Source organism: Ictalurus punctatus, chromosome 4 (assembly GCF_001660625.3).
Source record: "Ictalurus punctatus breed USDA103 chromosome 4, Coco_2.0, whole genome shotgun sequence".
Taxonomy (NCBI): Eukaryota; Metazoa; Chordata; class Actinopteri; order Siluriformes; family Ictaluridae; genus Ictalurus; species Ictalurus punctatus.
Genome location: NC_071284.1, coordinates 30,548,547 through 30,563,885, shown reverse-complemented (window position 1 = coordinate 30,563,885; position 15,339 = coordinate 30,548,547). Strand labels below are relative to the sequence as shown.

The following is a 15,339-nucleotide window of genomic DNA, read 5'->3' as shown; positions in this document are numbered from 1 at the left end:
AATATATATATATATATATATATATATATATATATATATATATATATATATATATATATATGTACACACACAGGTAATACAATAAAGATCTCATTTCAGAACTACAGAAAACATATACAGTAACACCACAGGCATTATATTACATAGAGCATTGACAGAAGGGATGCAGAAGTGCAAACACTTAGGAATAAAATTTAGGAAAAAATAAAATTTTTGGAAAAAAATAATAGTAAAGCACGTTGCCCCGTGTGAGGATCGAACTCACGACCTTCAGATTATGAGACTGACGCGCTACCTACTGCGCTAACGAGGCGGCGGACAACATTGTGACGTAGTCCTCTTACATAGCTTCTAAGCTCCTACATGGCGTTTTATGGTTTATTTTTTTAAGAGAGAGGGATTTTAAATGGTGTTATTTTCATGAAACGGGCCTGTAAATGTCGCATAATCACACACTCACTCACACTCTGAATTTAACTAGCTTGCCTCCTGGTGGAGAATCAAACCCGCCCCCAGTGGTCAGTTGTGGTACTGCAGGGAAGCCTAGGAAATAAATAAACTTCCGGGTGGGTAACAGTAACTCTGGTTTGTGTTGGGCCACATCACACCACACGGTTGTTGATTATTTTCCTATGGGTGATTTTTTTTCACACCCCCTAGGGTTTCAGATTTTTGTAAAGTAAAGAGCTCTCAATACAAATCCCAACATATAAAATCTCTCTCTATGTAAATTAGGTCAAATGTTAATCACGGATTTCCAGGGGAAAGAGTCAGCAGTCCAGGGGGTGGACTGATCCAATTCTATCTCCAGTGGTGCTTGAAAAGTATGTGAATTTTCTATGTTTCTGTTGTGGAAGGACCTGAAGCAAGCAGTTCATGTGTGGAAAACCATGGCTAAATGGGAATGGGCTAAAATTCCTCCAAGCCAATGTGCAGGACTGATCAACAGCTACCGCAAATGTTTAGCTGCAGTTATTGCTGCACAACAGGGTCACACCAGTTACTGAAAGCAAAGGTTCACATACTTTTTCCACACACAGATATGTAACATTGGATCATTTTCCTCAATAAATAAATGACCAAGTATAATACTTTTGTCTCATTTGTTTAATTGGGTTCTTTTTTTAAAATTTATTTTAAAGACGGTGTGGGAAATCTGATGATGTTTTAGGTCATATTTATGCAGAAATATAGAACATTCTTTCAAGCACCATTGTACGAAACTTAACCCTCACCCTAAACCACACAATGTGGTACAACACAAAACAACACACTTCTCTACCAAAACCAATCTGAAACACGCTCCACCCCCTGGACTTTTGGCTTGACACAGCCCAGATCTGTACTGGAACCTGTACTGAAACTTGAAACACTGAAACATCACACTGAAATAAATAAATCAATTAATAAATCAGTCTTTTACTCTCTTATACGGTAGCAGCACGTTAAACCACAACACTACTGAAGAGTCTTAACAGCTTCATGTTGTAATACTAAGCTCTACATTTTTCTTCTGTGTAGAAGACGTTAAAAATAGCACGCCATCAACCTCTCCTCTTGGCTTTTATGAACTGTGTCGTAATGAGTCTGCTCTTCAGACAGTGAAATGCGCTTTGCATGTGGGTCACAGTGCTACTCTCATTTCGTCCCAATGCATCATGGGAACTAGAAGAAAACAGACTACAAAAGTGCACATTGTATCTTCATTTGAGAAAGGAAGGAAATGTCAGGGTTATGCACTTAAACATGTCTTGTTTGTGAATCAGTATCATGATATTTCAGAATGATGAAATATGTAAATGATCATTTGATCGTTTATTTTGTTCTTCCTGACTGATTTCAGAGGCTGTGGATGAGTTCGATGTGTTCGGACATTGACATGATGCAAACAGTATAAATCATTTTTGCTTTAATTAGCAGTTTAATAATATGTTTTCAGGATATTTTAGGATATACAGTGCGACAGCATAACAGTGAACAAAGTATATTTCATTGCGTGTTGATAAAAAACAAGCTGGGTAACCATCATTAAGGGGTGGTGTTGTTTGTTTTCTTGATTCTCTAAGGATTAAGGACAGAATAAAACACTTGGAGGTGTGTTGATGTAGGAAAATAATCAGTGACAGGGTGGTGTGATGTGGACCAACGTGAGTCAAGTTACTGTGACCAGCCCACAGTTGATTATTTTCCAATAACAGCACATCTTGAAGTGTTTTATTCCTTTTCTATCATAGAAATTCACCAATGATTACAATTATCCATCCATCCATCCATTTACTATACCGCTTATCCTACAGGGTCACGGGGAACCCAGGGAGCATGGGACACAAGGCGGGGTTACACCCTGGACAGGGTGCCAATCCATTGCAGAACACAATCACATACCCTACGTACACTTTGGGCACGCCAATCAACCTACCATGCATGTCATTGGACTGGGGGAGTACCGGAGTACCCAGAGGAAACCCCCGCTGCGGAGAGAACATGCAAACTCCTCCCACACAGGGCGGCAGTGGGAATCGATCGCCAAAACCTGGAGGTGTGAAGCGAACGTGCTAACCACTAAGCCACTTTGTGCTTAATTACAACTGTTATTATTTATTAAAGAATAGCATGTTGTATTTTTTTATCCGTTTATAGTTACATTTAATGTTGTGGTACAACTTAGTTCCTGTTATCACGTATAGCAGGAACTAACAGTAGCTAAACAGTTCTTCCCTCACTATGTATGTATGTACGTATTTATTTATTTATTTATTATGTACTGAGAAACCACAAAGCACAACATCCTGTGTCCGGAAGACTTTCCTGTGGTGGAAAACCTATAGGTACAGCCTTAACCTGACACTGGAGACTCCTTCCATAAAACTTATCAATTATTTAGATATCTTGACATTGAAATCTACACGTTCATTTCTGATCCGTTAGCGAATTTGTATTTATCTCCACGTTTCTATCCAGGTATACTGCATGTTTCATACAAGCCTAATTCAAAAATTGAATAAAATATGTTTGGGTTATGTCTTTAAACTGGCATTTACTCCTATGTACAAAAGGAGGCACTATTGTGTAATAGTTGGACCTTTAGACAGCACATTCCTAAGCCGTAATGACTTATCACATCAGTGCAGCTTAAAACAACACTCGTAATATGAAATATTATGCAATGAAAAACTCTTATTGACATTTATTGCATTAATCATTATTATTCTAAGCGTGTCCAACTTCATTTCACGGCACCATCTGGTCTGATGGCGTTGTCATACAGCAATAATTTGAATCATATCATGAGCAAACGGTTCTTTTTTATTTTTCATTTTTATACGAGCTCTTTGCTGTGCCTGTGCAGTTTGAATAAACTCATTTTCCTCTCCTCTAAATTACACTGAATGTTTCACCGGTGCAATAAAACAAAACAAGGAGAGTACTCCGAAGGCACGCTTAAACAGGCGGGAGAACGAGCCGAACGACGTGTCACAATGGGAAGGTAATTTGAATCAAGCGAAGCAGAAATGCCTTAATGTTGTCACTGTCTGATGATTTTACTCACAAAGCGTCGACACAATATCCGGAATCAAACTGACAGGGGGGAAAAAGATCGCTTCCTCGGTGCAGGATGATTGAATGGGTGTTGCGCCTTGTATGTTTCATCAAAGGTTCTGGTCCAAGGTGAAGTTTTATCAAGTGATCATCAGCTATTTAGAATATGAGAGATAGACACATTCAAACGACACAAGAGGCTAAATAACTTGTTGAATATTTTATTTGCAAACAAAGTAGTAATATCTTAGATTCCGTAAAAATATACATTTTGAAACTCGTGACGGCTATATTTACACGAACGGAGAACGCCTTTAAAACAAAATGTACCGGTCTGGAGAGAGAAGGAAAAAACAAGAAAAAAACAAGAATAAAGCTACAGCTGAGAAAAGTGGGGGGATTTGTACGACATCTACTTTCCCTCCATTACAGTCTGGACAGATTTCTGTAAAGTCTGAAACTGAATCGGTGGAACTCTGAGAGACAGACGAGTCTGCGTGACGACTCGGTGAACACCGAAGCAAAGCAAACCCAGTATCTGCTCAAAACAGTTCCTTCATCTTCCTTTAATAGACAGTGTTTCTGTTTATTTTTCTTGGTATTACAGTATAAAGTTCCACCGCCTTGTATGGATCAGAGGAACGGATTTTTATTTACTTATCAAACCCATTACCACCCGCATTAAATTTACCGCTAAACGCACGATGGTCTGGGAAAACGCGTCAGATATCGCTAATGATTTTACTTTCTAATTTCGCCTTGGCGTCTTCCTGTTAAGGTCGTGATGTGTAAGCAGTCAGTTCAATATACGCTGAAAAGAAGTGTGATTTTTCTCACAGTTTGATCTTGTTGCTGGAAACGGACGTAATCCGAATCAATTCAGTGTGTGATCGGATAGTCAAAATGTCTGCAATGCTCCTGCGATCACATCATCATCATCATCATCATCATCATCAAAACAGAGAAGAGCGCTTACACGCTCTGTACAGACGACAGCGGAGAAACTTTTCAAATGTTTCAATGAGCTAATAAAAAAAAATAATAGTTAAAAAGATGAAGCAGCGATGATTTCCTCACTGATGTTAGCGTGAACAGCGGTCAGTCGAGTGAGGAGACGACGATGGGGCTCGGGTTGAAACCCGGCGAGCGACTATTACTTCAGGTGATGAGACAGACTTTTGTGGACGACGCTCAGAATCAAAGCGAGAACTCATTTCACATCGTAAACATAGAATTCTTTACAATTTTAGCAAATTGCATTTAGTTTTCCCATATATACATGGTGTTCCAAAAGTATCCGTACATACAGTAGGGGAAATGAACTCTTTTTAGCAAAATGTCTTCCAAAAATGGTCATACTTAGTTTATATTATATATAGTTTTCTGAGACAGCCTTTAAGAACGTCTTTGACAAAAGAAGAACGTATTGAAATCATCCTCAAGGCTGGATCGGGAAACTGTCGTAAGGTTGCGATGGACTTTAACGGGGAAACACGGCGAGCACATCAACACACACGACACTGTTGCTCGACTTATTAACAAATTCAAAAAGACTGGAAGAGTTGCGAACAGACCAGGAAGTGAACGTCCACGAACGTCCACTGACGAACACAACCCACGTGGTTCTGGTGTACATAGCACTCTATGTATGGAGACTTTTGCGACACCTTGTATATTAGGTTATAAATGTAGAGGAAGGCAGAGCATCTTTTAGTGGAATTGGAATGAAATCTTGAAACGCAATTTCCTCCTTTTGTCATTTGCCAATGTGAAGGGTTTTCCCAAGCCGCAGCGCATATAAGTTTAGATTCCTCCATTTAAAAGGTGCTTTGATCCGAAATGACTCAGAAACCATCAGCGAGTCGTCAAGGGTTAGTCAGAAAGTTTCAAAAATAACAGACTCACAGACATAGCTGTAATCATGGCCTAGTTAGGACAGCGTTAATGTTAATGTTAATGTTAATGTTGTACACTACTAATTAGCACTAGTGTTGGGATTCTACACTCTGCATGCAATCACCTCCCTTTCTTAAAACAGCATTGTTGAGGACCATCACACAACGGTGTCAAATACGATTTTAAAGACCACTCGAGCCTTTTTGGATTTTGCACGACATCTACTGATGCTAGAACGAGCGGGAGAGTGGGAAAATGTGGCATCGCTAGGCACAGAGGCTCATAAACTGCCCTGAAATGCCACCTGAGACCCAGAGAACCCGACGAGAAGAACGGCTGGAGGCTATGCAGCTTGTTTTCGTTTCCTCGGGTCCAAGTGATGTTGCGGAGACAGCGTACACACACATGCACACACTCGTACTGCAAACGGTGCCAGAAATGGATGATGAGCTGGGCACACAGTGCGGGACATCGGTGATTCCGAGAAACACACACTTTGTCATGTGGAGCGATTTGATATGTGGACGTGGTGTAGTAGAGTGGGGTTAAAGCCACGCAGCGCCTTGCCCCTGTTCCCTGCTGGCTCAGCTCCATCCTTCATCCTCCACCCTGCTGACAGCACATCCATCAATCTTAGTGAAGCCATTGCACCCAGCAACATCGCCCTGCAAGCACTCGCTTCGATTGGAAGCGAGTACACTCGTTCGTGTGCGCGAGAGAGATAGATATTGTTCGGCCGAATGTGCGGACATGTATAAAAGTAAGATTGTCACGTGCGTGTGTTATATGATTATAGAGAAAGGTTACAGGAAGATATGAAATCAAGTCCAGATGAGCAGTCTGCCGGATCCCACGCACAGCCCTACAGGAATGATCATAGGCACAATAAATTAAAGATAGGGGTGGATTGATTTAAAACAGTGGTTCTGAATGTCGGGGGGACGTCCATGATGTTATATTTAGATACTTAGATATGTGTTTAGAATTCACAACCCGCCATTAGCAAAGTTATGTTTATTATTAAGGTCTTATAGGCTGTACCAGATCTTACTGGTCCCTTGATTTGAATGGCTTTAATCCAACGTAACACAAACACTTAAATCTTCAGTAAGCGCGTGAGCCGGATATATATATATATATATATATATATATATATATATATATATATATATATATATAATGTTGGCTGGGACAAAATGTGTTCTGCTCAGTAAAAATGATTTATAATCACACTATCCAGTGTCACCCAGAAGAGGACTGGTTCCTTTTCGAGTCTGTTTCCTCTCAACATTTCTTCTTCACCCTTATCTGGATTTTTTATTTTTTTTTTGCCACCGTCGCCTCTGGCTTGCTCATTAGATACCTTTCTGTAGAGCCGCTTTGCGATGATATCTATTGTTAAAAGCACTACAAACTTAATGGAACTGGAAAACCGAATTAGGCTGATTCGAAATGTGCAGATGAACGATCGATATGGATTTTAATGAGTCTGTACAGACAGTGAGAGGGCAGAGAAGCTGCTATTTATAACAAGGAGACTAGCTGTAGTTAACTCCCAGAGTAGACTGATCTCCTAATAGTCCTTAAAAATGCTTTAGTATTCATTTACAGTATCGATGACATTTTATCTTGACCACCGCCCAATAATGTAAAGGATATTGTGTATATATCTATTCATATGTACAATATAAAACATTGCATGTACTGTACACTATTTCTAGATGAAAATGACGGCCTTATTGTCCAGCCTCGTTATCCTGTCCTCATCGCCCAGCCTGCACAGGGCCGGTGTTTCAAAAAGGTTGAATTTTGGGTCATTGGTTCGATAAAGAAAATCTCAAAGGCACACAAAATAGGCTACTTGTGTGTTCAAGTGCACCTTATGTGGTTCTGAGGGACTCTGGGATGAGGATAATGACCGGCCCTGTGGCAGTGCTGTCCAAAGAAACTGACGAGTTGCTGATACAAAGAGGCAGCTGTCCTGTTATAGCACATTTTTAAAGGTCCTAAAGGAGAACCTTGATGCACACCGGTGCTGTAGATAAGTTCCTGCCACTGCGGTCTCTTATCCACAACAGTGAGGTTATATTCAGTTATTTGTGCCAGAAGTGCTAGAATAGTACCGTTGGATATTCTAGGAAGGAAATAAAATACGTACAAGGAATGGCTACATTGGTTAAACAAACATTCAGGAATATTCCACTCAGATTTTCCAGATTTCCCATAACGGTAACTTTGTAAATAAAGCTAAATAAAGCAATGAGAGTAAATAAAAAAAAAAAAGTGTGGCGTGAGCATGAGTGCAGGACACCTGTGGATAGCAATTGTGGCTAACACCGTCCACATGTGTAAACCTGCAAAACAATGAGGTTGCGTATGTGTAAAGTATAAAAAAAAATCATTCATTCATCGATATTCAGTATCCTGGTCAGGGTCATGGTGGATCGAGAGCCTGGGAGCGAGGCCTGTGGATGGGATGCCAGTCCATCGCAGGACACCATACATACACTACAAGTGAAATAGGTGAATTTGTCCCACAGTGTTGTTAGTTAAACATGTAAATAGTGAGCTGTAACTGAATAAATGCCTAATATTATGACCAAATCTCATCATCCTTTTCATTAATGTACAGTATGTGAGATCCATGGCTTTACGTGCTGGATTGTACGTGTGGTCACTGGAAATGCTTCTGACGTCAAAAGGTGCCATTTCGAATATCCATCTGGCTGCACTGCATTCTGGGAATGAGCAGGATTTTGATCGAGTCTCTTCTCTCATCCGAGTGACGATCCTTCCAGTCGTTTCTACGAGGCGAGCGTCGTCTGTTGTTTTCTTTCTTTTCACTTGTCCCGTCATCCCTGGTTTTTCATAACCTCAGTTTACCCTGGCTTTCTCTGCCCATTCACTTTCAATAAATAAATAAAGCGTCACTTGGGGCAAATCTTTCCACCTCGTCGCTCAATATGCCTCCAAAGTAAAAAAAAAAAAAAGAAACAATGAAATGATAAAAATAACATAAGGAATCTTCAGACAGGCAGAGAGCGCAAGATGAAGAGACAGAGAAAGAGCAATAGGGAGTGACAGGGACATGTTTTTGTCTGTGTTCAGCAGCGGGCAAGCACTTAAAATTTTTCATGTATGCATTCGTTTAGATTTCATTTTTATAGTATTAACTCTTCTTCATATGCTTGTTTTTTTTTGTTGTTTTTTTTTTACACGGTAGTTGCATTAGCTGACATATCTGTGGTTGGACGAGTCAATGTGTGTTTCCTGTCCAGGGATGTTGCTGGATCTATTTCTTTCCCCTACACAGTCTGAAAGGCTTTGCTCTGCGGTGGCATCAGGACCCCCATGGTGGGCACGGCCAGGCCCACCGGTGGATTAGGCAGCCTGAATTTGGGGGTGGTGGGCGGTTCTGGGGAGGACTGCAGGAACTCAGGGGGTTGACCGTTCTCCTTGAGGGCGCAGATGGCCGGGGGCCGGGGTCGCTGGCTACGCGGAGCGGTGCTGTGCACCATGGACTGGGTGGACGAGGCACCGGAGCGAGAGCTGCCCGAGCGAGAGGATGACAGCGAGTTGGGTTTAACAAGCTTGGCTTTGGGAGCCTCCGCATCCTCCCTATATGAACAAACGACACAGATTACAGTCACATGTTAAGAATGTAACAGTGATACAGCTGGTGTAACAGGCTCAGGCAAGGAAACTTTTCCACACAGGTGTCATGGTGATACACTTTAAGGCGGGGCGGACAAATCATAAGTTCATTAGCTAGTCCACTGGACAAGTGAAAGCTACCCTGGAACTCAAAATTATGACAAGCTAATTAAGTGCATTCATACTTATTAAGACTGTGGAAAATAAACACAGCATAGGTCACTATCCCTAGATTAAAGTCTTAATTAGCAGGCTACATCTTACTGTAAAAAAAATATCAGGTCACAGAAGACTATAGTATGTTATCTGATGTACATTAGCGCAGCACAGAAATGCTCCACTAGTAATGCCAACGCTCCAAAGACGACTTTAGAGAGCCACGTGAGTGTTTAATCTGTCTGAACTCGCTTTTAAAGCCCTGTGAGTATGTTACCTGTGGAATAATTGAACCACTAAGCTTTGCTAATGCTCCTAAATCTATTAGGACACCTTACTGAGAGGTCTTACTGCCACAACGCAATACACAGTAGATGCAAACTTCCTCCTGGTGTGTATCATTCAGACACATATATATCTCTATATACCCACACAAAGCCAAATGCACACACGCACATGCACAAATGAGGTGCCAACCCATCGCAGGGATACAATCGCACACATTCACACACTATGGACGAATTGGAAATGCCATTCAAGCCTACATCGCATGGCTTTGGACTGGGGGAGGAAACCGGAGAACCCCGAGGAACCCCCCCCCCCCCCACCCAAACCGGGAAGAAACTCCGTGCACACGGGGCGGAGGCGGGATCCAAACCCCCCAATCCTGGAGATGCGAGGCAAACTACTAGAACGATCATGCCATTTATTGAAGGAAAAAGGTTATCCGACACCAACTGAGCCTGTGTGAAAAAGTAATTGCCCCCTTAGTTACTCAATCAACCAACCAAATTTAATTGATAACTGAGTTCTGTTAGACTAGACACACCCAGGTGTGATTACTGCCAGCCCTGTTGATTCTAAGCACTTAAACAGAACCTTTAGGTAAACAGGAAGGGGGCAAATACTTTTTTATTGGCATTGTATCTACAGCATCAGTTGATTGAACAATTGGTTCTCCTCAATAGCTGAGTGCGCAATTACTATAGATATGTAGATAGATAGAGAATGCAATCTAACCTGATCTCATTGGGTGTCTCCTCCTCCTCGTACTTCTTCTTCTCTTTCTTGCGGAAGACCAGCCAGATGATGAGGATGATGATGAGGACACCGAAGGACACACCGACCACAGCACCGGCCACCACGCCTACACCTCGTACATCTACAGTTCACGCACACACAGGACACACATTTTTTTTTATCCATTTATAGTTACAGTCATGGAACGTCCATGAAACAAGTTGTAGACAGCTATAAACAGTCGTTCTCTCACTAGTACATAATAATAACAACACATCAGCCTCCCATCCCCCCCCATCCTCCCCCTCCTCTCCCTCCTCCTTCCACACACGGCGGTTGGGAGTCTCACACAGGTCCACTCACACTGCATAGTAACTTCGATGATACAGTTCTCCTCTCCCACGTCGTTGCTGGCCGTGCACCTGTACACGCCCGAGCTCTCCTGACTGAGGTTCCTCAGCGTCACAATCTCAGGGTTCTTCAGATCTGCAACAAAGAGCCACCCGAATGCCCATGACATTGACAGAACATGACGAAAGGTGCAAAATGTTATAGAACGGGTTATCCTACGTGTTTACTGTCAACAATTACAATCCCAGATTCGGAAAGATTTGTGTATGTACCTTAAATTGAGCCTCTCCATTAACAAAAGTGTAATCTGAACCATATTTACACCCATGCTAGTGACATTTATCGCCAAAGTTACCATGGCAATGTCATTTTGTGAGTGCAGTGTAACAATGATCTTCTTGTAGCTATATTACAAACGTCTTCATTGGACAGAATAACAACAGAAGACTATTTTTAAATAGTTTTAAATTACTATAATTCATTCATCTTCCGTTACTGCTTTATCCTGATCGAGGAAATCCATCTAGCATGTTTCTGCGAGGTGGCTAGCACGTTTGCTTCACACCGCCAGGTGTGTGGAGCTTGCATGTTCTCCCCGTGCTGCGGGGGTTCCTCCGGGTACTCCGGTTTCCTCCCCCAGTCCAAAGACATGCATGGTAGGCTGATTGGCATGTCCAAAGTGTCCGTAGTGTATGAATGGGTGTGTGAATGTTTATGTGATTGTGCCGTGCAATGGACTGGAACCCCATCCCTGCCTCATGCCCGACACTCCCTGGGATAGGCTCCAGGTTCCCCGCGACCCTGTAGGATAAGCAGTATAGAAGATGGATGGATGGAAGTTTCTGGCAGGTAGGAGGAAACTGGAAAACCCACAAAGACATGAAGAGAACATGTGAAACTCTACAGCGACAGTAACCCATGCTCAGGATCTTCTTTTTTTGCACCCAGCATGTTGGTCAGTATACATCATGACACAAACACACATGTTTCTAATCTACACAAAGATTTGAAGTGTGAAAATAATCTGACTCCAATGTTTACACTGTCATTGTTCTATTTAGGAGATAATGAAATGGATTCGTTTCATACTGGTGATTTAGGTGAGTGCATGAAATGTGTTTTTATTTCTTATTGATCTATCAGAGGGATTATCATCAGATTATTTACTGTAGATGGGTGTGAATGTAGCTTCTAAACACTGTACACTGTGTGTATTATTCTGTCATATTAGTTGTGTTAGTTTTACAGATGGAGCTGACTGAACTCATAGCATTAGTTTTCTCTCCATGCTAATGTAAACTCAGCTGTTCATTTGTTACATGAATCACTGGCAGAACAACTTTCTTTCTTTCTTTCTTTCTTTCTTTCTTTCTTTCTTTCTTTCTTTCTAAATAACATTCTATGTGTTTGGCTGTGTAGTGGGATGTTGCGTTGCTCATTGTTCTCATGTTCACATCTTTAGACTAGCTACTTTTAAAACTGTAGTTAGCTAAAAGCTGAAAAAAAATGTTAGCTACCAAAAAAATGTAACTACCTCAACACCTCTCCTTTTTGTTCCCGCTTTTTTTCTGAAAACTAATATGAGGTCAGCAGTAGCCTGACCTTGACCTAGATTACCGGGACTGGTAATGGCACATTTTCATTTATTCCTATTATTATTAATAATAATAATAATAATAATAATAATAATAATAATACGTGTTTCTGGAGTGCTTTCTGAGTGGTCCTTGGCTCTCGGGCTACTCTTCTGACTATTCTTAATTCTATGCTTAATTAAACATGTTTAAGAAACACTCATAAAAAATTCAACATGAACTGTTTAAACGTTGTGTTAAAAATAAATGGCGCACTTATATAGCGCTTTTATCCAAAGCGCTTTACACTGTGTCTCATTCACCCATTCACACACCAACACTTCGGCATGCGGAGTCATGCAGGCCAGGAATCGAACCGCCAACCCTACGGTTAGTGGACGACCCGCTCTACCACCGGAGCCACAGCCGCCCCTAAAAAAATGGTACAAAAACTATAATATTAAATAGTTTCATAGCTGATGATGTTATCAGCTGTGAGGGAAATTACTCATATTTACTTTGTAATAGTTTTGTTCTTGTTCTGTTTCATTCTCATCAGAGGATAACGGCTAAGAAGTCCATGTCATGTCACGGAGATCAGTACAGAATGTTTATCTGCTTACAGAGACACAAACATGTTCTTCTGTTCAAGGCTCGTCTAAACATCTTCCAAGACCCTAAAACAAAGCCTGTTTGAACTGCCTCAAACTGCTTCTTATCGGTACACAGAATTATGTCATGCTCTGCGTTTCATATATATAGTAGTGGGTCAGTATAAGGGCTTCAATGCACTGTCATTATTCTATCCTGCGTTATTCTATCCTGTATTAACCATCTTTTTGTAAATTTCCACGACACAGCGTTGCTCTATTACTTGCTCAGTTACAAACGACTATATTAACGCACATTACCACATTGCTAGTGGGAAACGTAGTTAAATTTATAGCTTTGATAGCTGTTTCCTGTGTAAATTATGGGATGTCGAGTTTCATCATGTACTGAATTGCCTCAAACTGCATGTCACTGAGTATTAATGAATATATTAATAACAACAGAATGTGTGAATGTGAGTGTGTGATTAGTGTACAAGAGTCTGCGTGTGTGTGTGTGTGTGTGAGAGAGTCAGGATGATGCATGCCTCTGCAGTGCCTCCAGCAGATGAGCAGTTCATGCGCTCCTCTGCCTGTGATGAAGTGTTCGTGTCCACAACAACACACCATGATGGTGGAGCAGTGACGGGGCGTGCTCAAAACGACTCCGGCCCGAGAGCCATTCCTCACTCTGAGCCGCGACGGCCGTTTACTCATCCTGTGCATACTGCTCACTCGCTCTACCCCTCCCTTATCCCTCTCTTACACTAACAGCCAAAGAAAACTAATTAGTGTGAACAGGTGTTGTTTGGTGCACATCGTTAATTGCTGGACTCGGGTGAGGGCACGGTCCGGCAGAATCGAGCTTAGTTTAGAGATGTTTAGAGATGTAAACAGGTGTTAAACACACTCCTCGCACACACACACAGCGCCGGTGGAAGTGTATGATGTGTATGGTGAAAACACTGAGTTCTGTTTAATAACCAGAGCCATGTTTTTACTTAATTAAACATCTGACAAACACAAATATTCTTATTTAATATTCCCAACTTCTGCATACAATGTTTTTTCATAGTCTCTTCATAGTATTTCAGGGTATTATGTACCGAAGCTCCAGGTTTTTCAACTAATCGAATCGAAGGAGGTTATGGACGACGTATGCGCTCCATAACAGCCAGACGAAATGGAACTTGGGGCTGAAACAAGAATTTTGTGATCGCTCAAGAAAGCACAATATTTAAGATCCACAATATTTTGGCACGATATGTCGAGAATCAGAGCACAATCTCTGCTTTTTAACCAAACGTGTTCATTTTGGTATTTAATCCTGAGCTACAGTCAACTGACGCAAAAAATACGCAAGGAATAAAACACTTGGGGGTGTGTCGTTAGAGAAGATGAATCGACGATACAGTGTGTAAGGCGGAATTACCGCTACCACTACGAAGGAGATTCTTTTCCAGCTCGTTCTGAAGCCTTTTATTCTAAAAAGATGTTATACCACACAGATATTTAAAATATATTAAAGCCACACCATACGCTTTTATATGTTTATAGTTGCATTTAACAGTAAATGGTCTGTACTTATGTAGTGCTTTTATCCAAAGCACTTTACACTGGTTCTCATTCACCCATTCTCACACACCAATGGTAACAGAGCTGCCATGCAAGGGTATTGGGGGTAACTTGGGGTTCAGCATCTTGCCCAAGAACACTTCGGTATGTGGAGGGAGTCACATGGGCCGAGACTCGAACCGCCAACCCTACGATTAGTGGACACCCCGCTCTACCACTTGAGCCACAGCCACCCCGTATTAACGTTAGGGAATGTACATGAAACAAGTTATTTCCTGTTATCACTTACATTACAGCAGCTATAAACAGTAGTTCTCCTCGACAGACTTTTATTTGGATAGCACTTTACGATAACAGTACCTGAATAATCAATAATCATGCACTAATACCTGAATTAAACTAAATATGAACTAATGATGAGTTAAGGCATGTGTTAATCACGGATTAACGAAGAGCTAACCTTAACTATGGCACGAGTCTTATGAATTCATGCGTGAATAACGACCACCTTAATGCATTAACTAACAAACATTATGCACACATGAATTCGTAAAACTCACGTCATAGTTAGCTCTTCATTAGTTCGTGATTAGTACTTGCCTTAACTCATCATCAGTTCATCTTTAAGCATGTATTAATTCGGGTATTAGTGCATTGTCAAAATTTGTTGCCTAAATTAACTTAGGAACTGAGAAATTACCAAACGCAAAGCTATACATTTACTGACTGTTAAAAAGTGCTGACACTGGAGACTCCTTCCATAAATGTCCATAAAAGATTTCCATCTTGTGGATATGTGTTTATCCCGTTGGACTTTTGGTGACTCGACCTCCACGGTGTAGCGGATGGAAATGAGACCTCGGTGCTCAGTGTAGTGAACTGTGTAGGTGTCCTACTCACCGATGAGAGCGAACTCCGGCAGCTTTCCCACACTTTTGCCCTGGTCCAGAACTCTCTCCCACTTATAGTAGATGGGGTCGGAG

At 41.3% G+C, this 15,339-nt stretch overlaps 1 protein-coding gene and 1 non-coding gene across 3 annotated transcripts in view; both read right to left on the bottom strand.

The window, feature by feature from the left end:
* Window positions 1-240: 240 nt before the first annotated feature.
* On the bottom strand, window positions 241-313 carry trnam-cau (transfer RNA methionine (anticodon CAU)). The gene has a single exon. It is a non-coding gene; the product is annotated as a tRNA-Met (tRNA).
* A 3,432-nt stretch (window positions 314-3,745) lies between these two features.
* Window positions 3,746-15,339, bottom strand: part of clmpb (CXADR like membrane protein b) — an 88,587-nt gene continuing 76,993 nt past the window's right edge. For both annotated transcript variants that reach the window (XM_047153343.2, XM_047153344.2), the window contains 4 exons: window positions 15,257-15,339; window positions 10,630-10,752; window positions 10,267-10,408; window positions 3,746-9,054 (listed from right to left, as the gene is read on the bottom strand). The exon at window positions 15,257-15,339 is cut by the window's right edge and continues 85 nt beyond it. In XM_047153343.2, the coding sequence (XP_047009299.1) occupies window positions 8,742-9,054; window positions 10,267-10,408; window positions 10,630-10,752; window positions 15,257-15,339 (661 nt within the window). In that variant the 3' untranslated portion in view covers window positions 3,746-8,741. The remainder of the gene's footprint in view (window positions 9,055-10,266; window positions 10,409-10,629; window positions 10,753-15,256) is intronic.